This window comes from Sylvia atricapilla, chromosome 1 (genome assembly GCF_009819655.1).
Source record: "Sylvia atricapilla isolate bSylAtr1 chromosome 1, bSylAtr1.pri, whole genome shotgun sequence".
Lineage (NCBI taxonomy): Eukaryota > Metazoa > Chordata > Aves > Passeriformes > Sylviidae > Sylvia > Sylvia atricapilla.
The window spans coordinates 7,620,417-7,641,887 of record NC_089140.1 but is presented as its reverse complement, the minus strand read 5'-3'; the positions used below and the strand labels follow the sequence as shown (position 1 = coordinate 7,641,887).

Here is a 21,471-nt window from a genome sequence, read left to right as displayed (position 1 = left end):
TCCATACAAACATTCTCTGCATCAAGGACTGCACGTTTATTTTTGAAATGTTAACTACAATCTAGATTAGCAAAGGCCCAGCAATTAAATCGGTATTAGGAGCATTTTCAGTAGATTAATACACAGATTAGCAGCACGGTTTAAATGGTTTGCTTTGCAATCGTTGCCTGACACTCTGCCTAATTAGTTATTCCATCTGAATGCTAATAGCTGCAAATTGGATCAATGGCCCAGGGACAGCCAAAAAGGCCATCACTTGACTTTAAATATTACTAAGTGCTACTTGCAGTGTTCCCAAGGCTGCTCAGCCCAAAGCTTTGGAAACACAGGGATGGCACAGCAGAATGGCCACGTGGCTGTGGCCGGTTTGTATTTATTACACACAAGTATACTTTTGGTTAAATTAGCAGAATTGCAATGAGGCTTGCATTTAAAAAAATTAGTATCAAGTTGAGTTATTCCTAATAAACTGCCAGTCTCACATGAGCTGGCTCATGGGGGGAAATATGGGCTCTTTATTCATCCTTTCCTGTCCATAAAACCTGGAAGTGCACGTCTGTTCCCTTTGTTTTATGCACTGGTTTATGTTCCTTATGTTCCATGTGGCAAACAGAACATTTTAGGGCCATTGTTATCCTTTTCAAATGGCAACCGTCTCTCAGCCTTTGCTTCACATTTTATAGCATCTGGAAATGGCTGAAATCAGTAACCTGCCCCCAGCACAGCTTGCTGCTTTCACTTCACTGCCTGTGGTCTGAGAAATACCCTCCTTCCTGGCATGGGAAACATTATGGGCCACACTTTGAACCCAGAATCTCTGGGGTTTTTTCCCAAAGTTGCCACCTTACACACAGGCTGACATTTTGGGCAGCCTTTGTGCATCTCTGAGCATGTGGGTTTTCTCCATATGGGGAAGGTATCTGCTTAGAGACAGAGAAGATGTTTTTTAGGTTGTTTCAGGTACAACTAAAGAGACAGGCTTACACTTTGGCTGTTTGCCACCAGGCTTTTCTCTCTCTCTTTGGTTTATATATATCTATATGTGTGTGTGTGGTGGGGGGGAGTGATTATAGAAATAGTGATTGTAGAAATAATACACCAGCTGCAGGTGCAAACTGCTCCAAGTGTCTGCTTTCTTTACTCCAGGTGAAATCTCCTTTGTCTTTTCTGATAAAGCTTTATTTTTTTTTAAAACCTCCCAAATCACATGGCTTCTTTCGAAGAATCCTGAGTGACTGCACTGGGCAGTCATGTGAGAGTCATCTTCATTCACTGCAGCTCAGATTGTGCACTGAGAGGCAGCCGCAGCTGTAGCCAGCAAGCACACACATTATCCCACTCCAAACCCATTCCCAATGACACACACACCCCCAGGGCACATGCTCCCAACAATGGGGCACCCCCACCATGTCATTTCCTAGAGTGGCTTTTTCTTCACACAGAACATTTTAAGAGGAGAAAAAAACCTCCAACCCTATCATTTTGCCTTTCTTCAGCTGAATTCTCATCAAATTCTGCCTCTGTAATAACCTCCTTGTGTGGCACATTCCAGGAGAGTGCTTAGCAAACTGTGTGAGTTTATTGAGAGTCAAAGTCATTTTTCCTCCTGCCAGTCTACCCAGGGTGGCTGTATCATTTCACAGCTATAGCAGTGAAAGAGAAAAATAAGTCAGAAGAAAGGGGCTACTTACTGTAATCATCTATCTTGATTTCCATGTATTCTACCTTAGGCATTTGCCTGTCATTTACAGCCTGCTGCACATCTTCATTTACCTCCAGCTCAAAAATTTCTGAAAGAAGGAGGACAAGATCACAAAAACTTTTGGCACAGTTTGTGAAAATGCATTTTAACATTTTATAGTCACCTTGATATATATAATACAAGTTTTCTTACAAAAGGATTTCCTTCTAGTCCTCACAGACATCTAATTCAGTTAAGTCTTTGAAACACCTGCCAAGTTCTGCAAGTTTAGCATTGGAAAAAGCTATATTCCTGAAATCAGTGACACTCAGCTGATTAGCAGGAGGTGGGAAGGTGACCTGCTGTGCTGGGACACTACCATGGGTCCCTGTCAGACATCCACCCACCACGCAAAGGTAGATCTCAAATGAAGAGATCCTCAAGTCTGTGTCCAAGTTATACATAATTAGTAGGAAGGGGAAGAGATTATGGAGGGCTTCAATCAAAGTTGTATTGCTGTGCAAGATAAAATCCATGGGAAGAAAAGCCATGGGAAGAGGAGAGTGGACAAAGCTCATACAAACCTGCAACGTCAGGTTTTGGAGCAGTCTTGGCTTCTGGAGTGTTTAAAAAATTTGTTATTTTGCTTATGTGCCCTACCCAAGGACTCTCTGGGTCAGAAATAGAGGATTCCTTCCTCTTTCCTGGGATTTAACCTCTATCTCCTCATCCTGGCCATGTGCTCTACCTGCTGAGGCCTTTCTAGAAAAAGCAGCCACCTCCAGCACCAGAAAGAATAAGTCCTTCCCAGCTGGTAGGGAAAGGGCCTCTCTTTATGAGACACTTCAGGTTGTGTGTCTTACACGGTGGGAAACGTCTCCGTGTGTGGGCAAAGATCCTGAGCCCCATGGAGGGGGTATTCAAGTGCTGGGGTGAGTGAATCCTGGTCCAGGGACTCTGTTGCAGTGCTCATTCCCCTGGCATCAGTCTGGGTGTGAACCAGGGGGATCCAGGGCATTATCTCTGCCACCTGAAACCAGGGAGGGTGTGAGATGTTACACCACACTGCATGTGTGACTGTAACTTCCCTTTCCAGACACACTGATCAACAGATTTGTAACCCCAGCTTCTCAAATAACACTTCTGGTACCCGATTATCCTGCTCTCACTGCCCATCTCTGCTGGGCAGGCAGGCAAACCCTTGCCCTTCCCAGTTAATATATTTCAGAGATCTTTGAGCAGCAGTATATCGGTTCAGTGACTATTCACCCTGCTTCTGCAAAGCCTGGCCCTTTATCAAAGCCACAACCCCCACAAAAGTGGCAAAGCAACAGCCTATTACGTTTAGTTAAATATTAAGATTCTCATTTAATTATGGCACACACAAGTAGCTTTATCAGCAGAAAGAGGCTTGCCACGTAGGGGAATTTAGTCAAGCCATTTTATTTGTTCATATAATTGCATTCACAGAAAGCCAGGAAGACTGTGAAGGAAATAAAAAAGATTGGCATATCTCCTAAAGGACTTTCCTTTTTGCTTTAGGACCACAGGGAGCTTGAGTCTGTGGAGTACAAATGGTCACTGCTTAATTAAATGTAAGCGTTCTCTAATATTCAGTGCAACTCGCTATTATCAGATTATTGCAGAATACAGAGGCAAACTCCCTTTTATAGTGTAATGGGCTCATATTAAATAAGTAAATTCAGTAACATGCAACTGTCAGTTGCCCTTTATTCAAAAGCAAAAGAATAGGGGGGAAAAAACAAAAGAACCAGGGGAAATGGTAATTGCATGCAGAAGATCATGAATTTCAGTAGAGGATGTGTTCTGCACATGAGTAGATTGAGTTCTCTGTGTAATAGATGCTACCCATATCCATCTTTCAAAGTAAAACTAGTCCCGATGTGTTTTGTTTTAGTTTTTAAAGCCCTTCATTTACTGTTTCTGTTCTATATTGTCTCATTTTATTCACCTAACCGTATTTTATAGAACTGTACAGGAGGGTATAACACCACTCATGAGAGCACTGTCCCATACTGGTATAGCTAGTCAGTCACTTCCATGTCTATGGTAAAATTAAGGCATTTTATTTGGAGTGGGGGAGGAAGAAAGAGAGTGACTTTGGAGCTGCAGGTCAGGGTGAAGAAACTCTCCTGGCTGAAGGGCCTTGTGGGCATCAGCTGGGCTGCTCTGGGGTTATCCTTGGGGAGGGCACTGCCCACCTCAGGCTCTGCTGGGAAGAAGAAGGACCTGACACTCCCTTGTGCAAGGAGCCTTTTCTGTGACACTCATTGCCTTCAGTGGGAAATGAACCAGGTCTGCATTTCATAGTAATTGTTTAGTTTGAGTGCCAAATTTCTTGGGTTGCTCTCTCTTTTTTTTTTTTTTTCTTTAGAGACAAAAGCAGCGAGTTGCTGTAAATCCAGATACGTAAAACTGGTACATGATAAACTGGTATCAACCAAGTAATAGAAATAGAATGAAGGCGTTGCTTAATACTTGGGTGACATCAGTGCCTGAAGTCCCAAACTGCAGCTACAGCTGGGCTAAATTCTTTGTCGAAATGAAAGATTATGTTTTCCCATTAAAATGATGGGAGCAGATAAATCTTAGTTTCATGTGAGACTCAGTGCCACACTCTGCCAGGGTGGAACCCCAGAAACTCCATGGCTTTTTGGACTCTATACTGCCAGTCTGGTAATGGCTCTAGAGACTGCCAAAGATTTTGAAGGAAGAAACCTGTTTTATGAATAATTCCAGCTTTGCACTGATGTAGATGCAAATCATTAGCATGACAAAGCTTTACCAAACAGTAAGTGCTACAATCTCCATGGACAGATCAGGGAACCAGGCAGAGGCGCCACTTGTGGCCCTCCCTCCTCTGCCTTATCTCTGAAAATTCATATTAGAGTGATTTTATTAAAACCACAGATTAGGCTAAATATTTCTTATACTTATCTTCTCCTATTATCTTATTTCTTATATATGGGATGCAAAACAAAATCAAGGGAAGACTAACAAAGTGAGAGAGATTTGAACTATGCATTTTTTGAGAAAGAGGATAACAAACATCGTGCCCCAACCAGTGTGTTTTCACCCCAAACAGCAACTGTTGTGGTGGCAGTACAACAGCTCTGCAAGTCCCTTTGCCTGGCAGAAAACTTGCATTTAGGCAGAGTCTGGGGTCCCCAGGAGTGTGAGGTGAGCAGAGAGCAGCTAGATCTCACTCTCCTGCCTGGCTGTTTTTCTCTGAAGAGTTGTTGCAAAGCTCAAGCCCGTCCTTACTCTGTGCATCTGTGGTGTTGTGAACAGTCACCATGGGGACACGGGGACCTGGAAAAGGAGAAGAAAAGGACTTGGTTAAATTTCTGTCAAAGCACACACAGACACACGTGAACCTGGTTTTGAATTCCATGGAGCTGAAGGCTCTGGAGACTGGCTTTTCATGCAAGAGTAATCTAAAAAGCAAATCACCCTGGTGTTAGAATGAGTTTATGACTAAATGACGGTACTGTAGACTCAAAGACATGTGAGGTTTCAAAGCTCTTTCCCAGCAGACCACTAAAAGCATCTTTCCCTAATTTGTAAACATTATAATTAGCAAAAACACAATTAGATCACTTGCCTTTAAAATTACTCTGATGACACCCAAACATCACAACACAAAGCATTTACATTTTGTATGCTATGGATAAATATTGCTGTTCTGCATATTATTTTTTCTTAATGAATTAAACACCAGCTTGGCTCTCACTCTGGAAAAGGCCACGTATTCTGTCTTCAAATGCAACATTTTGTATTGAAATCAGTCAGTGTTATACAAAGAGGATTATTATCATTACTATGCAGTGTACATGAGTGAACCACACAATTCACTGCCACAGGATGCTGCAGCATTCAGGATGCCACGATTTTTACCACAGGATGCTGTGGGGTGTTTTAGACCTTAGCACAGTGATCTGGGTTCATCTTGTTCATCTTCTTCTTCAGAAAGCCATCAAGTGGCTGATTGATAGAAAAGTGGGATGGTACATGAGATCAGGTTCATATTATGGTTGTCAGCTTCCTTCTCCCTGTTTTACAGTTGTCATCTGGTGGCTGTTCTTGGACACAGGACACCAGCACATGTTGCTCCCATACCTGCTTGTAGATTTCTCCTTGAGCCCGACAGGATTGCTCAGGAAGGTGGAAGTAGCCCTGCAGTGATGAAATGGTGAATTCTTCACCTCACAGACCGTGGTTATCTTAATTTCCTTCTCTTTTCCCATCATGTAACATGGTCCAACTGCAGTGAGTGTGAGCAGCTGGGGGAACCTGTGTGCCCAGCAAAGACCCCAACAGCAGGGCCAGAAGGCCCCCATGCTGTGTGTGTTGGAAGATCCCAGAATCAGAGACATCTAGGTTGGAAAACTCCTCTAAGATGACCGAGACCAACCATTAACCCAGCACTGCCAAGGCCACCACTAAACCATGTCCCTCAGAGCCACATTTACTTGGCTTTTAAATACCTCCAGGAGTGGTGGCTCCATCACTTCCCTGGACAGCCTGTTCAGATGATTGGGAAACCTTTTGGAGAATAAATTTTTCCTAATATCCAATCTAATACTCTCCTGGTGGAAATTAAGGCCATTTCCTCTTGCTGTATCGCTTATTCCTGAGGAAAAGAGATCAACTCCACCTGGCTGCACCCTCCTTTCAGGAGCTTGTAGAGAGTGATAAGATCTCCCTGAGTTTCCTCTTCTCCAGCTCCCTCAGCTGCTCCTCACAGGAGCTCCAGACCCTTCCCCAGCTTTGTTGCCCTTCCCTGGACTGGTTCCAGCACCTCAATGTCTTTCTTGTTGTGAGGGACCCAAAACTGAGCACCGACTATCAAAAAGCCCAGTGTTCTTTAAGCTTCAAAAGACTGCTTGAAGAGAGTGATATGCCCTGAGATTTTAACCTTTTTAAGTTGTCTTCTTAAGCCCTTCAACCTACAAGCCAATCCTGTGAGATCATCACTTGTGCAATGGTGATTTGTGCTGAGAAAATTCCCCTGAAATGCTCTAACTGGGAGTGTGCACACAAATAACAACCAAAGCAGGTTCCTATGAGCCATTCATACTGGTCTGGTACATGAAATAAGTTCTTGAGAGCAAGAAAAGTTTTAAGGTGCTACAATTATGTCAGTAGTTTTCTCTGTGCTGCCAAGAACCCACAGAGAAATCTGTTTAATCCAGACCTTATACAGGGAAAAGGCAGAAAAGCATTTTATTTATAATCAAGCTGACTAATATGGCAGCCTGATTTTATTTCCTTGTAATTGAGAATCTCCTCCCCTGACAATCCAATTCTTTTGTTAGCACTATGTTTTAGAATGCAGGAAGGTGGATTATAATGCACTAAGGAAAAGAGGTTTACTCACCAGGATTTAGCTGAATTTACCTTTTGCCTACTGATATACATTGATATGCTGACCATATTTATTTATAAATCTGCCTTGTTTTTTCCCTGTGGTCCCAGAAGCCAGACTGCTGGAAAAGCAACAAACCTAATAAACATGGGCATGATAAAATCATCACTGAAAATAAAAGGAATCTTCCCAAATGGCTTCACTTGGAGCTAAAGTAGTCCTTTAATTAACACCAAAATGCCAACAACAACAACAACAACAACAAAAAAAAAAAAAAAAAAAAAAAAAAAAAAAAAAAAAAGGGGGATAAAAAGAGAAATACATTTTTTCTAATACTTTAATTTTTTAATTTTTTTTTTTTTTTCTTTTTTTTTTTTTTTTTTTTTTTTTTGGTTGGCATAAAAAAACGGAGAGAAACTAATAAATAAAGGAAAATTTCAGTGTGTAATTTAGAAAATTACAGGTATTATATGTTGTGTTAGTCTCTCAATACTAACCACTGCTACTGTTACTGTCATCTCTGCAAATCAATGTTTTTAAGCAAAGTCCTATATAAATATATTCAGTTTGAGGTAATATGAAATTAAAAAATTAATTAAAAATTGATAAGTATCCTTGAAAAAGTAGGCTTTTGACTTGCCTGTTTTTTATTTTTTTAACAAACAAGGAAAAAAGTAAGGACGGGAAACTACAGAGTAGAATCATCTCTGTGAGAAGAATTACTCTTGATATTAAATATTCTCAATGATAACACCCCAGTTAAAGAATGCATCTCACTTGTGAGCAGGCTGAAAGTCATCAAGAACAAAAAGTCACTTTTTTAGGAATGACATAAATTGCTTATTTCAATGGCAGCTTTTAAAGTAAAACAACCCAGTTACATGCTAGACTGTGTCTTTTAACATACACACATCAGAAGTCTTTCAACACTCACAAGTTGAATGCCTAATGCCTGACAGGGACAGAAAGAATTCCTTGAAAGGAGAATTATCTATTCATTAACTGCCTCCCCAGCTTTATTTTTAAACCCGTGTTGGTGTGACAGTCCCATTACACATGCCATCTGCTAAATGCCATCCACTGTCATGTGTGGATCTGAGAGGGAAACCTAATTTGTTCAGTGAGCTGCTGGGAGCTGACAGAAGTAGGGTGAGGACATCCCCTGCTCCGTGTCTCCTTCCTCCAGAGCCCGTCCAAGTGGGCTTTGATGGGGACTCCTGAGCCCTGGCACATCACACCCTGCTGCTTCTGTTCTTTAATCTGCACTGATCATCCCCCAGTGTGTCCCCCTGCCCGCCTCAGAAACCTCGTGGATGCTCTGCCCCTTGCCCACAGAGAGCCTGAGACCATGGCAGAGTTGGGATCCTTGAAGGGTAAAACTCACTTGTGCCCCTTGACAGAAAAGTAAAGCAGATACTGAGGTGCTTTGCACTATTTGCAAAGGTAAGAGAGACCCAGCTCATACCTTACAGCCTCATGGCTGTCCCCAAAGCCCCAGACAGGCCACTTTCTGCATGGCACAGGGAAGGTGATGCTGCAGGATTTCTTGCCCCAGAGGGGTGGGTACAAGCAGGGCTGTGACACTCCCCGAGGTGTGGCACTGATGTTCCCTGCCACCTCCACCCAAAGTTTTAGAGGTGGCACCACGCAGGGCCCTGTTACCCCTCTCTGCATCCCCGTGTCAGCAGTGGGATGGGGTGTGCTTGAATGCCACTGCAGGCTGCACTCCCCTCTCCTGCCTCCAGCATTGCACCAGCCAACTCCAGCATCCTGACAGAACTTTGAATGTTGTTTCTTCATTTTAGCCTAAGAGAAAGGAGCAAAACTGTTGACAGAACTTCTGTGTACAGACACATTCTGTACATCACAGGGAGCTGCACAGTTAATAATGCTGCACATGCTCTAGTTACATGAATTAGGTTTTCAATTATTACAGCTGAAAGTCTGGGTTTATCATAAAGCCTTTGACTTTAAAACCATTATGGTAATTATTCATGCAAGCAGTAAATTGAGCTATATTGTTACAATGGCAACAGGCAAATTTATCACCCATGAAGTGCTACCCATGGTGATCTGAATGGGCACAGAAACTCAGTGCCTCAGTAATTCGATAAGAAAAAGCACTGGCCATGGTTTTTCATCAATTTTTAAGCAGCTTTTATTATTACTTCCAAGAGGATTTTGCTTAAACATGAACCGAAGGAAGCAACTCCAGATATTTAGGTGATAAGGCATAGATTTCTAAAATAAAAATGGAAAATCGTTTTACAACCTTGAAGAAAATATTTGCCAGACATTTGTTTTGTAATACTTTTTATATTCCAGAGTATTCCTTATGTCTTCATGATCTAAAGAGCATAGGGAATTATATCAGTTAATATAACTTTAAAATGAAAGTAGTGATTATAAAAAGAATATGATGTAAAATTGAAAAAAAAGTTAATCAAAATTATAGAAGTGTTTAAAAAGAATAAAAAGAGGAATTGTCTTACTCTTCTCATCTATATTCTCAAAGGCTTCAATGTTGCAGATAATTTCAGACCAGAAGCTAAATTCACAGTGTGTAAACAATGAAAATTCAAATACTCTCTGCCAGCACCACCAGCATATCTCTTAAGCACTGATGAATGATTTAAAAGAGCAGCTGCAAGTGATGGGAGCTGAAAGGGTCTGGCTCTGCACAAGTGAGATAATTGGCAACAGCCATCTCTGTGTACAGATTCCAGATCTCTTTATTTGCTAATCCATGAATTATTTATATATGCTGCATAAAGTTCATATGTTGGGGTGATATTATCAGCCTAATAAATAAAGACATGGGGAGTTCCGTGAATCACCGCTCACAATTAAAATACTTCCCCATTTGTATTTTCCAGCCGACGCCGTGGACAGATGTTCGTGCTGTTTGCTTTGGCAACCTTGTTGACATAAACATCAAACAGATTTATGCTGCTATCCACCCTCCCCAAGGCATTTAATTTTTTAATCAAATCTTTACTTCCTCAAATGTGAGTTGTCTTGTAAAATAATCAATCCTGGCTTGTTCTCAGGCAACCACTCCGATGGTACTGCTTGTCTCTGCCCTGCGTGATACTGGTAATAAATTTCATGCTTACTTTAGGTGGAGCAGAAATAAATCTGGTTGCTCTGAGGCAGCATCACTTAGAAGTGACTAGAAGGCAAATGAACAAGAGATTTGGTCTTAATTCCACTACACAGAACAGCCCTGATGGGTTCTTCAGGAAGTTGCTGGAACGAATAAGTGTGGTCAGGTCCTCAGTCCATTCCATGGGATTTTGGGAGGTGCCTGAAAACAGAAGTGTGGGAAGCTGGGCTGGCACTGACCCATCCCACTGTCTGCCCTGTGGCCACTGAAGGACACGTGGCCTTTGGGTCTGAGAGGATCCTCCCTTGCAGCTTCAGGAAATTTTGTGTTACAAAAGTATTGATGAACACCCTCTAAATATAACTGAGCCTGCTGATGTGATTCTTTCTGGTCTCCTGCTCTTCTGGTAGGAGCAGCCTTCCAACTTGAAGCTGTACTGACAATCACTCCAATCAGCACTTTTTTGGTGTTGTTCCAACAATCCATTTTCCATTAAGCATGGTATTTCCATTTTAGTCATGTCTCCTCAAAAGCTCTCATCCAGTCAGATAAACTAGATTATTTTAACTCCCTTTTGTAGGACAAATTTTCATTTTATTCTTTGATGCAAGAGTGTTTTACATTCAGTTCCTTCTTCCTGAACAGAAATGACCAGAACTCTACCCCTCCTGTGAATGATGTCCTAATTGGTTTTTATAGTGAAACTGCTGCTTGCCCATTCTATGGAAAATTCCTTGCCTGATCCATCCTAAAAGAGCATACACCTTTTCCATGACCCCACAGCAGGTAGGCAGTTTGCAGACATGCTCAGCATTGCATGCCCAGGCACCCATCTGCTCTGCTGAGGCATTTGTAACTTTTGAGCTTCAAACATACAAGATAAATTCTTGCCCTGAGTCGCCACGTGCCTAATTTTTCTCTTTACACTATTAATTTCTCCCAATCCAGCTCTGCAAGACATCCAGCTTCTCTGGTATTTATGTCTGCCTTCTGATGATGCTTATCAGCTTTGTGCCTTAACAAATTCCACCAGCTTCATCCAGCTTTGGGTTCCCAGGCTGCCAGGGAACAATCTGGGTAAGGTCATTCCCCAGTTCCTGATGAACCCCGCTGCTGAGCTCCAATTAGCCTTTTATTCCTCCTCATCATAATCTACTTCCTGTTCGTTTTGCTGGTACTTAACCTTCGCTCACAAGCCTTCCACTAATCTCCCTCTTCTCCTTCTTAATTAATATCAGCCAATGAGGTGTCACATTGAGTGGGCTGACCATTTCCTCCCTTTCATGGGGCTTTGGCTAAGGTTTTAAAGAGCATAATGCAATAATGCACGTGGATGGATCAACAGAGGAACGTGGAAAACATACAAACTCCAGCGCATGGAGCAGGGATATAACCACTGCAGTGCTGAGATCAGCTGTGAAAAGGTGGATTAGGAGAATTTATTTCCAGAGCACATGGACCTGAGAGTGCACCCCTGGAGGTGCAAGTACCAGAGGCAGAAGGAAAAAACTCCAGCTCACATGGGGGTAACTGACTTCCCAAAAGCCCAAAAAGTATTTTGTTCTAGTATTCTGGTCCAATCTATGGAATCTGAACATGCTCAACTCCCCCTTTCTTCCAGGTTCTGTTCTATTTGAATACCTCAGTTTAACCTCTTTCAGTTCAGTTTTAATCCAGGCTTTCTGCAAACTCTGGAAAGAGATGAATCCAAAAGTTAATATTTGTTCCTACTTTTAAAGTATAAATTTTTTATTTGATTGGTACATGCTGGTCCCTTCCAATCCAAACCATTCCATGATTCTATAATATTCAAGGAAAAAAGGATAATTCCTTAGAACTGCAGCACAGAAGAAAATACTCTCTCTCAGTGCCATTTACACCTCATTACCAGACTGAATAAAATCCCATTTCATATTTTCTGTTTATTTCATTAAAAACTTACTACAAATTGATTTGGATAATCCTAATTTATTCTTTTCCATAAGTAAAATTCTCTTACAACAGAACAATGATTTCCTAGCTAATTAAGTAATAACCGGTGCTGGATATTAACTTTAAAAAAACCACCACCAACCCATAAATACCATTGCTTCACATTGTCTGGTTATTAAGCCGTTTTCCTCTCATGAGTTCTCAGGTTTTAATATACCCTTAATGTACTGACTGCATTAATAAAGGGCTTAACAAGTACCATGCAAACGGGAAACAAAAGCCAGCAATAAACCTTACAGCTGGTCCAGCTGGCAAACAAGGTGAAAGGAGCAGTTTCCCTCAGAGGAAGCTTTAAATCTTGCAGGATGGTAATATCTGTACTACCCACCGCAGAATAATGAGTTCATCCAAGGTTGCTCATACAGCTGGAAATAATGCACATGCACCCTGGACATGCAGGAGGCTTCTGCCTCATTTGTGAAGCTTCATTATTTGAAGCATCAGAGGAAGCTTGTTGTCATGGGCATTTATCTCCTGCGAGTGGAGCTCAGATAAAATTTGATATGTACGGAACGACCAAGTGACAAGAACCCTGGCTGGAAGCAGATGATAGATCACCTTCCTCTGGGCAATGCCAGGCAGCTCATATTTACAAGAATCAAAATGAAAACAGGATCAAAAACATGTTAAAGCAAAGAACACATGCTTTGCAGAATGGGGCCATTTCAAAGGGGAGAGGAGTTTCGCTTTAATTCCACAAAATTTTTTCAGGCATTGAAAATGTGACATTTTCTATTAATTTTATTGTTGAATATTCATGCATATTAGTTTTTTTGTTTGTTTGTTTGTTTGTTTTTAACCTGTTTTTATGTCACTGAGTATTTATGGGGAGTTTTCAACACATTAAAGATGTATAAGAATAGAGTGAAATAATTTATAACATAAATGAGAGATCTGCTTAAAGGAAGAAAAAAATGTTCTGGAATATCCACAAAAGTCATAGTTTTAATTAATCTCAGGCTATAGAAATAACTAAAGCCATTTTAATTCGTCTCAAACCATAACAATAACTCAAACTATAACGATAACTCAAGCTACAGTGATAACTGTGCTGTTATCAGGAGATAGAAAATAAGTTCTCACCCAACTTCCAAACCAAGAATACCATCCTCTCCTTTCCTGCAGAAAAAGCTCTGGTGGTACCCTCTGCTTGTGCAAAAGGGGGTTTTCATGCCAGCCTGCTGTTTTGCCATCGTACAGCATGTGAGGGAGCAGGAATGAGCATCCCCCACCCTGCCTTCACCCAGGGAATTCGTGACCCATGAACTGCGCACAAAGGACGTGAGGAGCCAGAGCCAACCTCGGCTGTTAAGTAAGAAAAGGAGTCAAGTGAATGCAAATGTGAATTATCTGGCAATTATAATATAAATAAGGCCCAGAGATTAAGTCCAGTGCATGCTTTCAAACAGCAGAATCTAATTTAGGCTTCATAAGCCTCAGGAAAAGTTCCAAAAGGTCACAGTTTGCCTGGAAGCGCTAATTACAACCTCCCGCTACCGCGTATACAGAAACCCCGGGCTGTGGTAATCACCCTCGTGTGGGAAACCATTCTGGTCACGACAGATAACACTCACCCAGTGACCTGGGATGTGAGCAAGCCCCGGGAATGCCTCCCAGGCCCCAGCACACTGCTGTGCCCGTTTAGCATCCCGCTGGGTGGGAACCTGCAGGCACACGGCTGCGGCACGCCTGGCTCCTGCTGGCCCTGAGCACAGGGCAGGATGCTCAGCTGTGCTTGAACATGATCTCCGTGTTTCTGATGCATCCTGGGCTTTGTTAGACAGGTATTGTGGGTGTTAGACAGGTATTGTGGGTGTTAGACAGGTATTGTGGGTGTTTTGGCCAGGACACCTGGCTTGTGTGGTCACACACGAGGAGAGAACCTCTTGGGAGTTGCCTGCCCTGCTCTACCTAGACAGACACCCTCATGTTCAGACCCCCAGAGCACGCACTGCCAAATGTTGGGATTGCCAATAATTGCCAATATTGGCTTTCTGCCCCTTGCTGCAGACCCAGAACCCAGCCAAGGACAGCTCAGAGGGTTCAGAAAACCCAAATCCCCAAGATCTGCACATCAAGAACTAAGTAGCAAAAATGTGGATTGAAGTATATTATAGCACTTGGTGGGATTTAAAGAACCTGCATTCCATCTGGGTGAACTGATGAAAACCATATTTTATTTTTGAGTGATATAGAATATAGATACCATTCTACTCTGGAGTGCAGCAGTAATAGGCTATAGTCATTAGGTAGCCCGTAAAAAACTTCCAAATGATGCTTGGACTGGTCCTGTGCAGGGACAGGGGTTGACTGATGATCCTAGTGAGTTCCTTCCAGCTCAGGGTATTCTATGTTTTGATGATGATGAAATCCTCACTGAGATTCCTTACAACATTGAATTTAGAATTGTCTGTTCCCATCCCCACCTCTTGGTCCCATGCCAGCATCTGCCACTCCCTTGTAAGGTCAGAAATGTTTGTAAAATCATCCAGTAAAGCAGCAGATCAGCTTCTAGAATTTCTGATCGCAGCAGGGGAAAAAAAAGTTCTATTTAATTTTCATTCAGTTCAGTTCCTGTGCCCAGCTCAGAGTGAGCCTGTTTGTGGCACAGGCAGCAGATTGGTGAAAAAGCCTCTGAAGTGGACAGAGGATGGATCTGCACTGACTTGGTCTTCCTGTCCTCATGGACAGGCAGTGTTGTGTTCCTCTGAGATGTACTGAGGAAAAATACAATAAGGAGCTTAAAAAGGGCTTATTGCATTTCAGAGATGGGGACCAGGGAGGCACAACCTGTTGGGACAGCAGGAGAAAAAACCTTCCTCTGAGTTTCCTCTTCCCAGTCACCACCTGGCAGTCACTGCTTATGGTGTCAGCAGTAAAGAAGGTATTTAAAGGGAGTTCTCAGCCTTGCCTGAGGTCTCCAGAGCTTCTGGCAAGGCCACATGGAGCTGTAGCCTCCAGCTGGAGCATATCCCAGTAATAAAATCCAGGTATCAGCATTTGCCATTTGTTTAAACTGAGGTGTGCCTACTGCACTTTTATATCCATAGGCTCCTGACTTGGTTAATAAACCCCATTTTCAGTGCTAATAGTTATTTCAGCATTCAATTAAGTCTCTTTAGAGCTCAACAACTTAATTTATCATGATATTTGCCAAAGGTCACCCGCCAAGCTCTGGCCCTCTTAGCAGGACCAGCTGCACTTAGGAAAGCATTTCCTTGAATTCCAGTAGGAAGTGAGCCTTTCTAAGATGCTTTGCCTTTACCATGATGGGCAGTTTTATGACATTTTTAGCTGACACTAAATCCATATGCTTCAGAAATCTTGCCAGGCAGCAGACTTTCTACCTAACTAAGTTTAAGTAGGGATTAAATGAGGGTTTTTCTTCCCTGTGCATTTAATATTGTTTTCCGGCCCTGCAGTGAGAAATTTGTAGCCACAACCACAAGTTTACCCTGGTTATCTGCCAGAGATGCTCCAAGTCACCATGGAATGGTTACTTGGGGAGGTGAAATATGACATTCAGCTTCTTCATATCTCAAAAGCACGAGTTTCTATTATTTTAATTTGGACATTATGGACAGAAAACTCTCCTAATGAAATATTTATTACCCCAGTAGCATTTGAGAAGCAAATTATTTCTATGTCCAAACCCTTCTAAGAAGCTCAGTAGTTCCATATCACCCACAAGAAGCAAGTAGCACACACACACGTCTGAGGATCCCCAAAGTGAAAAAAGAAAAAAAAAAAAAAAAAAAAAAAAAAGAAAAAGACACAGGAAGATATTTCCCCTTGCAGCTGCACTGGATCTCCCAGATCCTGACACATTCACAGTGCTGTGGAAACACATAACGACACACGATGAGAGGCTTTAAGCCAAAATGTGTTGTTACATTTTTCACAGCTGATTTAATGCTGCTATAACTCAAACCTCAAGCCCTGCTTTGGGATGCCAAGAGGTGCCTGTTTCTGAAGGCACCGAGTGATGCTGTGGGGACACTCCAGGCTGGGCTTGCTGGAGCCCCATCCTGCAGCACACCCAGGGCTCCTCTGCTGCTGGGGGGCCTCCAGCTGCAGCTGGAGGGAGTTGGGAGCATCCAGCACCTGGAAGGACTGGCCCTGCACTTATTAAGGGCCGTGGTGTAATTACAGGCTCGTTTTTGGATTGCTGTTGAGGCACGGCGCGGAGCTGAGCCGTCTGCGGCCATGCCTTGTTAGCTCCTCACTCCAGCACCATTTAATCACTTGACATGCTGGTTGTGTCACAGGACTGCTCCCCTGCATGCTAATGCCTGGGTTTCTGTGCTGGGAAGGTTTCTCTGCAGTGAACAGACTGAAGATGCACCGAAGCTTTCAAAACCATTCTGGAAATTTATCCGTCTAGGAGCCTCTCTGCCCCTTGTCGTCACTGCACATCTGAGCATTGCAGCCAGCAATGGACTTCATTTTTATAACACCTCTGGGAAGCTGGAATCACAAGACCTGCTTGAGTTCTCTAAAGGACCTTGTGACAGCAGAAAAAATCCAAATCCGTGTGTCCTAACCAGCATTTGGCAGCTGGTTAGGACTTCTCAGGGTACTATTACCAAATGTGTCCTTGAATTCTTCATGTTTGGGTGTGGGTCAATGTTGCCTCAAGTTTGCCTGTTTTTCACTTTTTGCATTTTGTTCTCACGCAGCTTCAAGTAAACTATGTATATTATTAGAATTGTTTACATTCTTCCTCTCTAGGAGGAGAATGATGATTGATGGTGATGGTCACCAACGAGGTCAAAGAGGTGGCTACCTGTGTAGCCAATCTTGGCCTGTCTGTAAATTTGTATATATATGGAATCAGAAAAATAAAGTAGAAGCTTTCCTCCTTGACCTCCTGCTGGCCTGCGTCGTCCTTTCGTGCTCCTAACAGCAGCTGCAGGTGTGACCCTCTGTCACAAGTCAACAAATTAAAGCAACTATTGTAGAAACCACCTGTTTGTAAGTATATGTATGATAAGTATCCACATCAACTCAAGATTTAGAGAATCCAACAGTTCTGTACAAAACCCATGATTATTTTGTAATGCAAAGGGGAACAAAGAAAACAATCCACCTGCTTTTTTACAGTTCTGTTTGCCTAAATGTGGAGCTGTTTTACAGTTCATAAATAGTCAGGGAAGAGCTAAGCTGTATCCTTCCATTATGGCTTGCATTGATGTTTACCTGAGCATAACAACTGCTAATTACAATCTGGTTCCAGGAATGTTATTGATGAGACTGTGACATGCAACATTTCTATGCAATATTTAAGGCAATACATGGGCAACGTAGAGAGGTTTAAAACGCTGTTTTATGAACTTGTGCTTTGTGAATCATTGATTTACATCTGCTTGTCCACGGTTAGCAAAAATATTCTCATCACCAGGTTTTCCATTGGTGTCCTGGGATGGCAGGTCTGGCCCAAATGGCACAGGTTAAAAGGTCTGATTAAATGAAGGAACTGAGGAAGATGTAGAAAGAGGTTCATTATTCTCCTGCCTGAAGGCATGAACCGAGCTCTTATTGCAGGAGCTGGGCAGACACGTCCCTGATGTGTACATTATTGCAAAAATCCTGAAGAGGGTTAATTATCCACTATCCACGATGGAGACAGGCTGCAGAAGGAGTCATATTTCTGGTCTGTTCCAGGAGTCAGAGCTGCTTTTCCTTGGAGTACTGTCTTGCAATATGAGGAAGGAAATGGGGGTCATGATACTTGGCTGCAGATGTGTCCATAGGCAAGCCACAAATTTTTGCTGCACCTCTGCTTGCTCCCCACTGGGCAAGAGCATGAAAATTATCTGGAGAAAGCCTCAAAAGGATTTTCAGACCTCTCCTTAATTCAAATTAAAAACTTGGTGCAGTATTTATTTTGCCAACAATAAAACTTCTACTCCCTCCTCCTCTATCCTGATAAATATCAATACAGGATTTTCCTGAGATATTTAATAATATTAAGCTCTTTCTGTTGAAGGAGCCACCATAAATGTAAAAATTGCTGCCAAAAATATCTTTGTGACATGGCCCCCTGGTTTTGATGGAAGAAAAATGTGATTTGATTCATTCAGTGAAAGACAAATGTCATGATCTTCTGTCCTGAGCTAGAAAGGATTCAGACACTTTTAGTCACAAAGTAAGTCTTTATGAGTAGAACCCCTGTTTTTTTGATGAATGTTACATTCAAAATTTTCACAAGTGTGATATTTTAAGCGATTTTCATGGAAAAAAAAATCCTCAAAACCACTTACAAGAAGTGCAAGTGAAACAGAAGTAGAATCCATAAGTAGATGGGCAAGACAAAGCAAAATATTACTTTGATAGTGAAATTAGTCAACAAATCCATGTGATCTATTGATTTTAATTTAGCTTTTCTATGGCACACATTCATGTCTGTCTAAATCAGCTGGTAATCCCATGAGAGAATAAAATACTAGGAGATTTTCCAAAATCTGTATCTCCTCAAAAAAGTTCAACACTTTTATGCAGTAATGACACAAAATATCGCCACAGTACTAGACACATTGCTCAGAATTTTATATTTGCTGTCATTAAGAAAAAAAATAAAAATCCTGGGATTTAAACCTTGAGCTGAGCTATGCCAGCAGTGCTGGATGCTGGAAGTTGGTGCTTCAAAGGTTTTTTCCCACCCACCCAGCTGCTGGCTGAGCTTATCTCACACTGTTCATGGGATGTGCAGCACATGAGGCAGCACTAATGACCCAATTTTCCCACTTTTCTGACCACTTCTATTAAAAATTCTCTTGCCCAGGAGTGCTGGTCTGTGATTTTTAGTAACATGGCCTTCCCAAGTTATTAAAAGAAAGCAGGAGAAATGCAAGTGAGCAGTCCCTGACTGGGCTTGGAGAGGTGACACTGAGCAGGACACGAGCCTGGGTTTGGATCCTGGTCCCAACAAGCACAAATGTTTCTCCTAAAACAGCCTTCCTCATAAAACACGGATTTCCCTCAAGGGCTTTCATGACTTAGACTCACCCACACTAAAAATTTCACTAAAAATGCCTGTGGTAAACTCCAGAAGCACCAAACATTTCAGACTTCTGGTTCTGTGTGAGCAGGAGCCTGAGTTGTGTCCAGTGGGCAGAACAACCTGGGTACCTAAAAGGATTCCAAACCAGGGATTTAGACCTCCCCACAGTGGAAGCCTGAACCTTGTTAAATCATGCACTGGGCTCTATGATGTTAAAATGATAAAATAAATCTGCCACAAAGCAGAGCCAGATCATTTGATGAAACCTGGGAGTGAAAAAATTTACTGACCTCAGCAAAATTCTGGAAAATAAAACAAATGTGAAACAACAAAAGGACTTTTCTAGGCTCAGCATAAAGCTATTAAGTGAAAGCAGCAAATGATGCTCCCAAGTGTTCCCATCTCCAGATGGTGTTTCCAAGTTTCACCAAGAGGGAGGAAAGAAGATAATTAAATTCTCAAGGAAGAGTTTAAGGAGCTGAGAAGTTTATAGCTACCTGCTGCCTCCATAAAGAAACAACTTGCAGCACTTGTCTTTAAAACTCATAAAACCACAGACAGGATGAATGAATGTCCAATGGCATGAGAAATCTGACTCAGATCATCGCTGATTTGGTCGTGCTGCTCCTTCATTAGTACGAATCACTCTCAAAGGAGATCCTTAAATGGGAAAGTTTTTTCTAATCAGTGCTTTTGTACCACTTGTTATCTGTGAATGGGATTGAAACACGATTTTATCTGGCAGGACGTAGGAGCAATAAAGCAATAAATCCTATTTTTAAGGATTTCCCAGGCCTAGAAGTGCAGCTACAGAGTTGTCATCACTGGCTCAGAGGACACACATAGGGAAAAGCAGATACACCCAGATAAATTCCTTTTGTACCTGTTCTTTAGATATTTTATCAAGCAGAGCTCAGTTACAACAAAACATTTTGCTCCACAGCTGCAGAGTTGCCTGCTAGGAAAGGCAGAAATGATTTCATTTCTGTTACCTGTCATTACTGATCTACAGCATCTAGGCTGAGCTACTGAGAACTACAGTGCCAGAGAGGACAGTGCCAGAGAGGAGCCAAATCAGGGGACAATAATTTAACCTTTTTCTTACAAGAATCTGTTCTCATTTTTCCAAAAAGAGAGACAGCTTTAAGGTCATTTGGCCTGCACAAGGCTGACAGTAAAAGCTACCAGTCAGCCACAGCCACAGCTTCCAGCAGAGATAATCTTCAAAGAGACAGGATAAACATGGCATTTTGGAACAAAAAATCTTACTGTATCTGGAAGAGGAGGAAGGGCTATAGAAGAACCCTGTTCAGTTACACTGCTGTCCCTCCTCAAAGTGAAAGCTGTTTCTGGCCTAACTGGTCACTGACTGAAGAATAACGCACAGTGTAGTGGCCGAGGCACTTCTCTATCAACCATGAGACAAATCTTCCCTCTGCCCTTGTCACAGTCCTCTCCCCTCCAATTTTCTTTGTGACATCCCTAAAATATGGTTAATCCCTTCTTGATTAATCAATGATTATGGAGAACTTTAATTAGCAGGGTGGTAGGTATCCCATGAACAACACTGCCATCGCTTTCATTGTGTAGTAAATGTAATTTATTAATTGCAGAGATCGATGCTCAGACCAGAGTCTTCCCCTCTATTCCTCTTGCCCCAGAGACAGAAGGCATTAACCCTTTTTTGGGAAAATCACACCTCCTAGGGCCAGGATGAGCTCATGGATGACGTGAGTTGATGGAGAAAGGGCAACTTATGTAAAGGATGCTACAATGCCACAGTCTGCAACATCAGGGACTCAAACTCCAGAAAACATTTGCCAGTTCTGTGAGTCCAGCTGAAACTCCCTGTGATTTCACAGTTTTTTTAATGAGAGTGAAGACACTGCAGCCAAAGCACCTGAGTGTCAGGGTACCAATTATCCTGTGACAGAGAGGGCTGCTTCCCCTGCTTTGTCCATGAACAACCTCATTAGGAGTTGTGTTTTAATGGTGCTGGTGGGTTACACTGGGGAGAGAGAAGGAGTCACTGAGGACAAAATGTACCTATGTACTGAGGGAATATTAAAGCACTGCACAGTCGACTACAGGGGTAGTAATTGATAGGGTTTCATCCCTCAGAGAAGAAGCTATCACCTAAAAATGGGCTTTAGTGCTTTATTGGCTCGTGTCATTCAGCCTTGCAGACTATGTCTGAGTCCCACTCAAGGAACAGGAATAAATTGCTTCCCGTAGCCAAAATTTGCAATTTCCTATCTCTTTCTCAATGAAATTGAAATTTACATCCCATTTCAGATGGA

General features: G+C 42.2%; 1 protein-coding gene across 1 annotated transcript in view; it reads right to left on the bottom strand.

Moving 5' to 3' along the window:
• The window catches only part of LOC136358445 (dipeptidyl aminopeptidase-like protein 6), an 81,434-nt gene that overhangs the window by 10,324 nt on the left and 49,639 nt on the right, over nucleotides 1–21,471 (bottom strand). The window contains exons 10-11 of the mRNA XM_066314353.1: nucleotides 4,967–5,014; nucleotides 1,692–1,790 (exon numbers count right to left, since the gene is read on the bottom strand). Of these exons, the coding sequence (XP_066170450.1) occupies nucleotides 1,692–1,790; nucleotides 4,967–5,014 (147 nt within the window). The remainder of the gene's footprint in view (nucleotides 1–1,691; nucleotides 1,791–4,966; nucleotides 5,015–21,471) is intronic.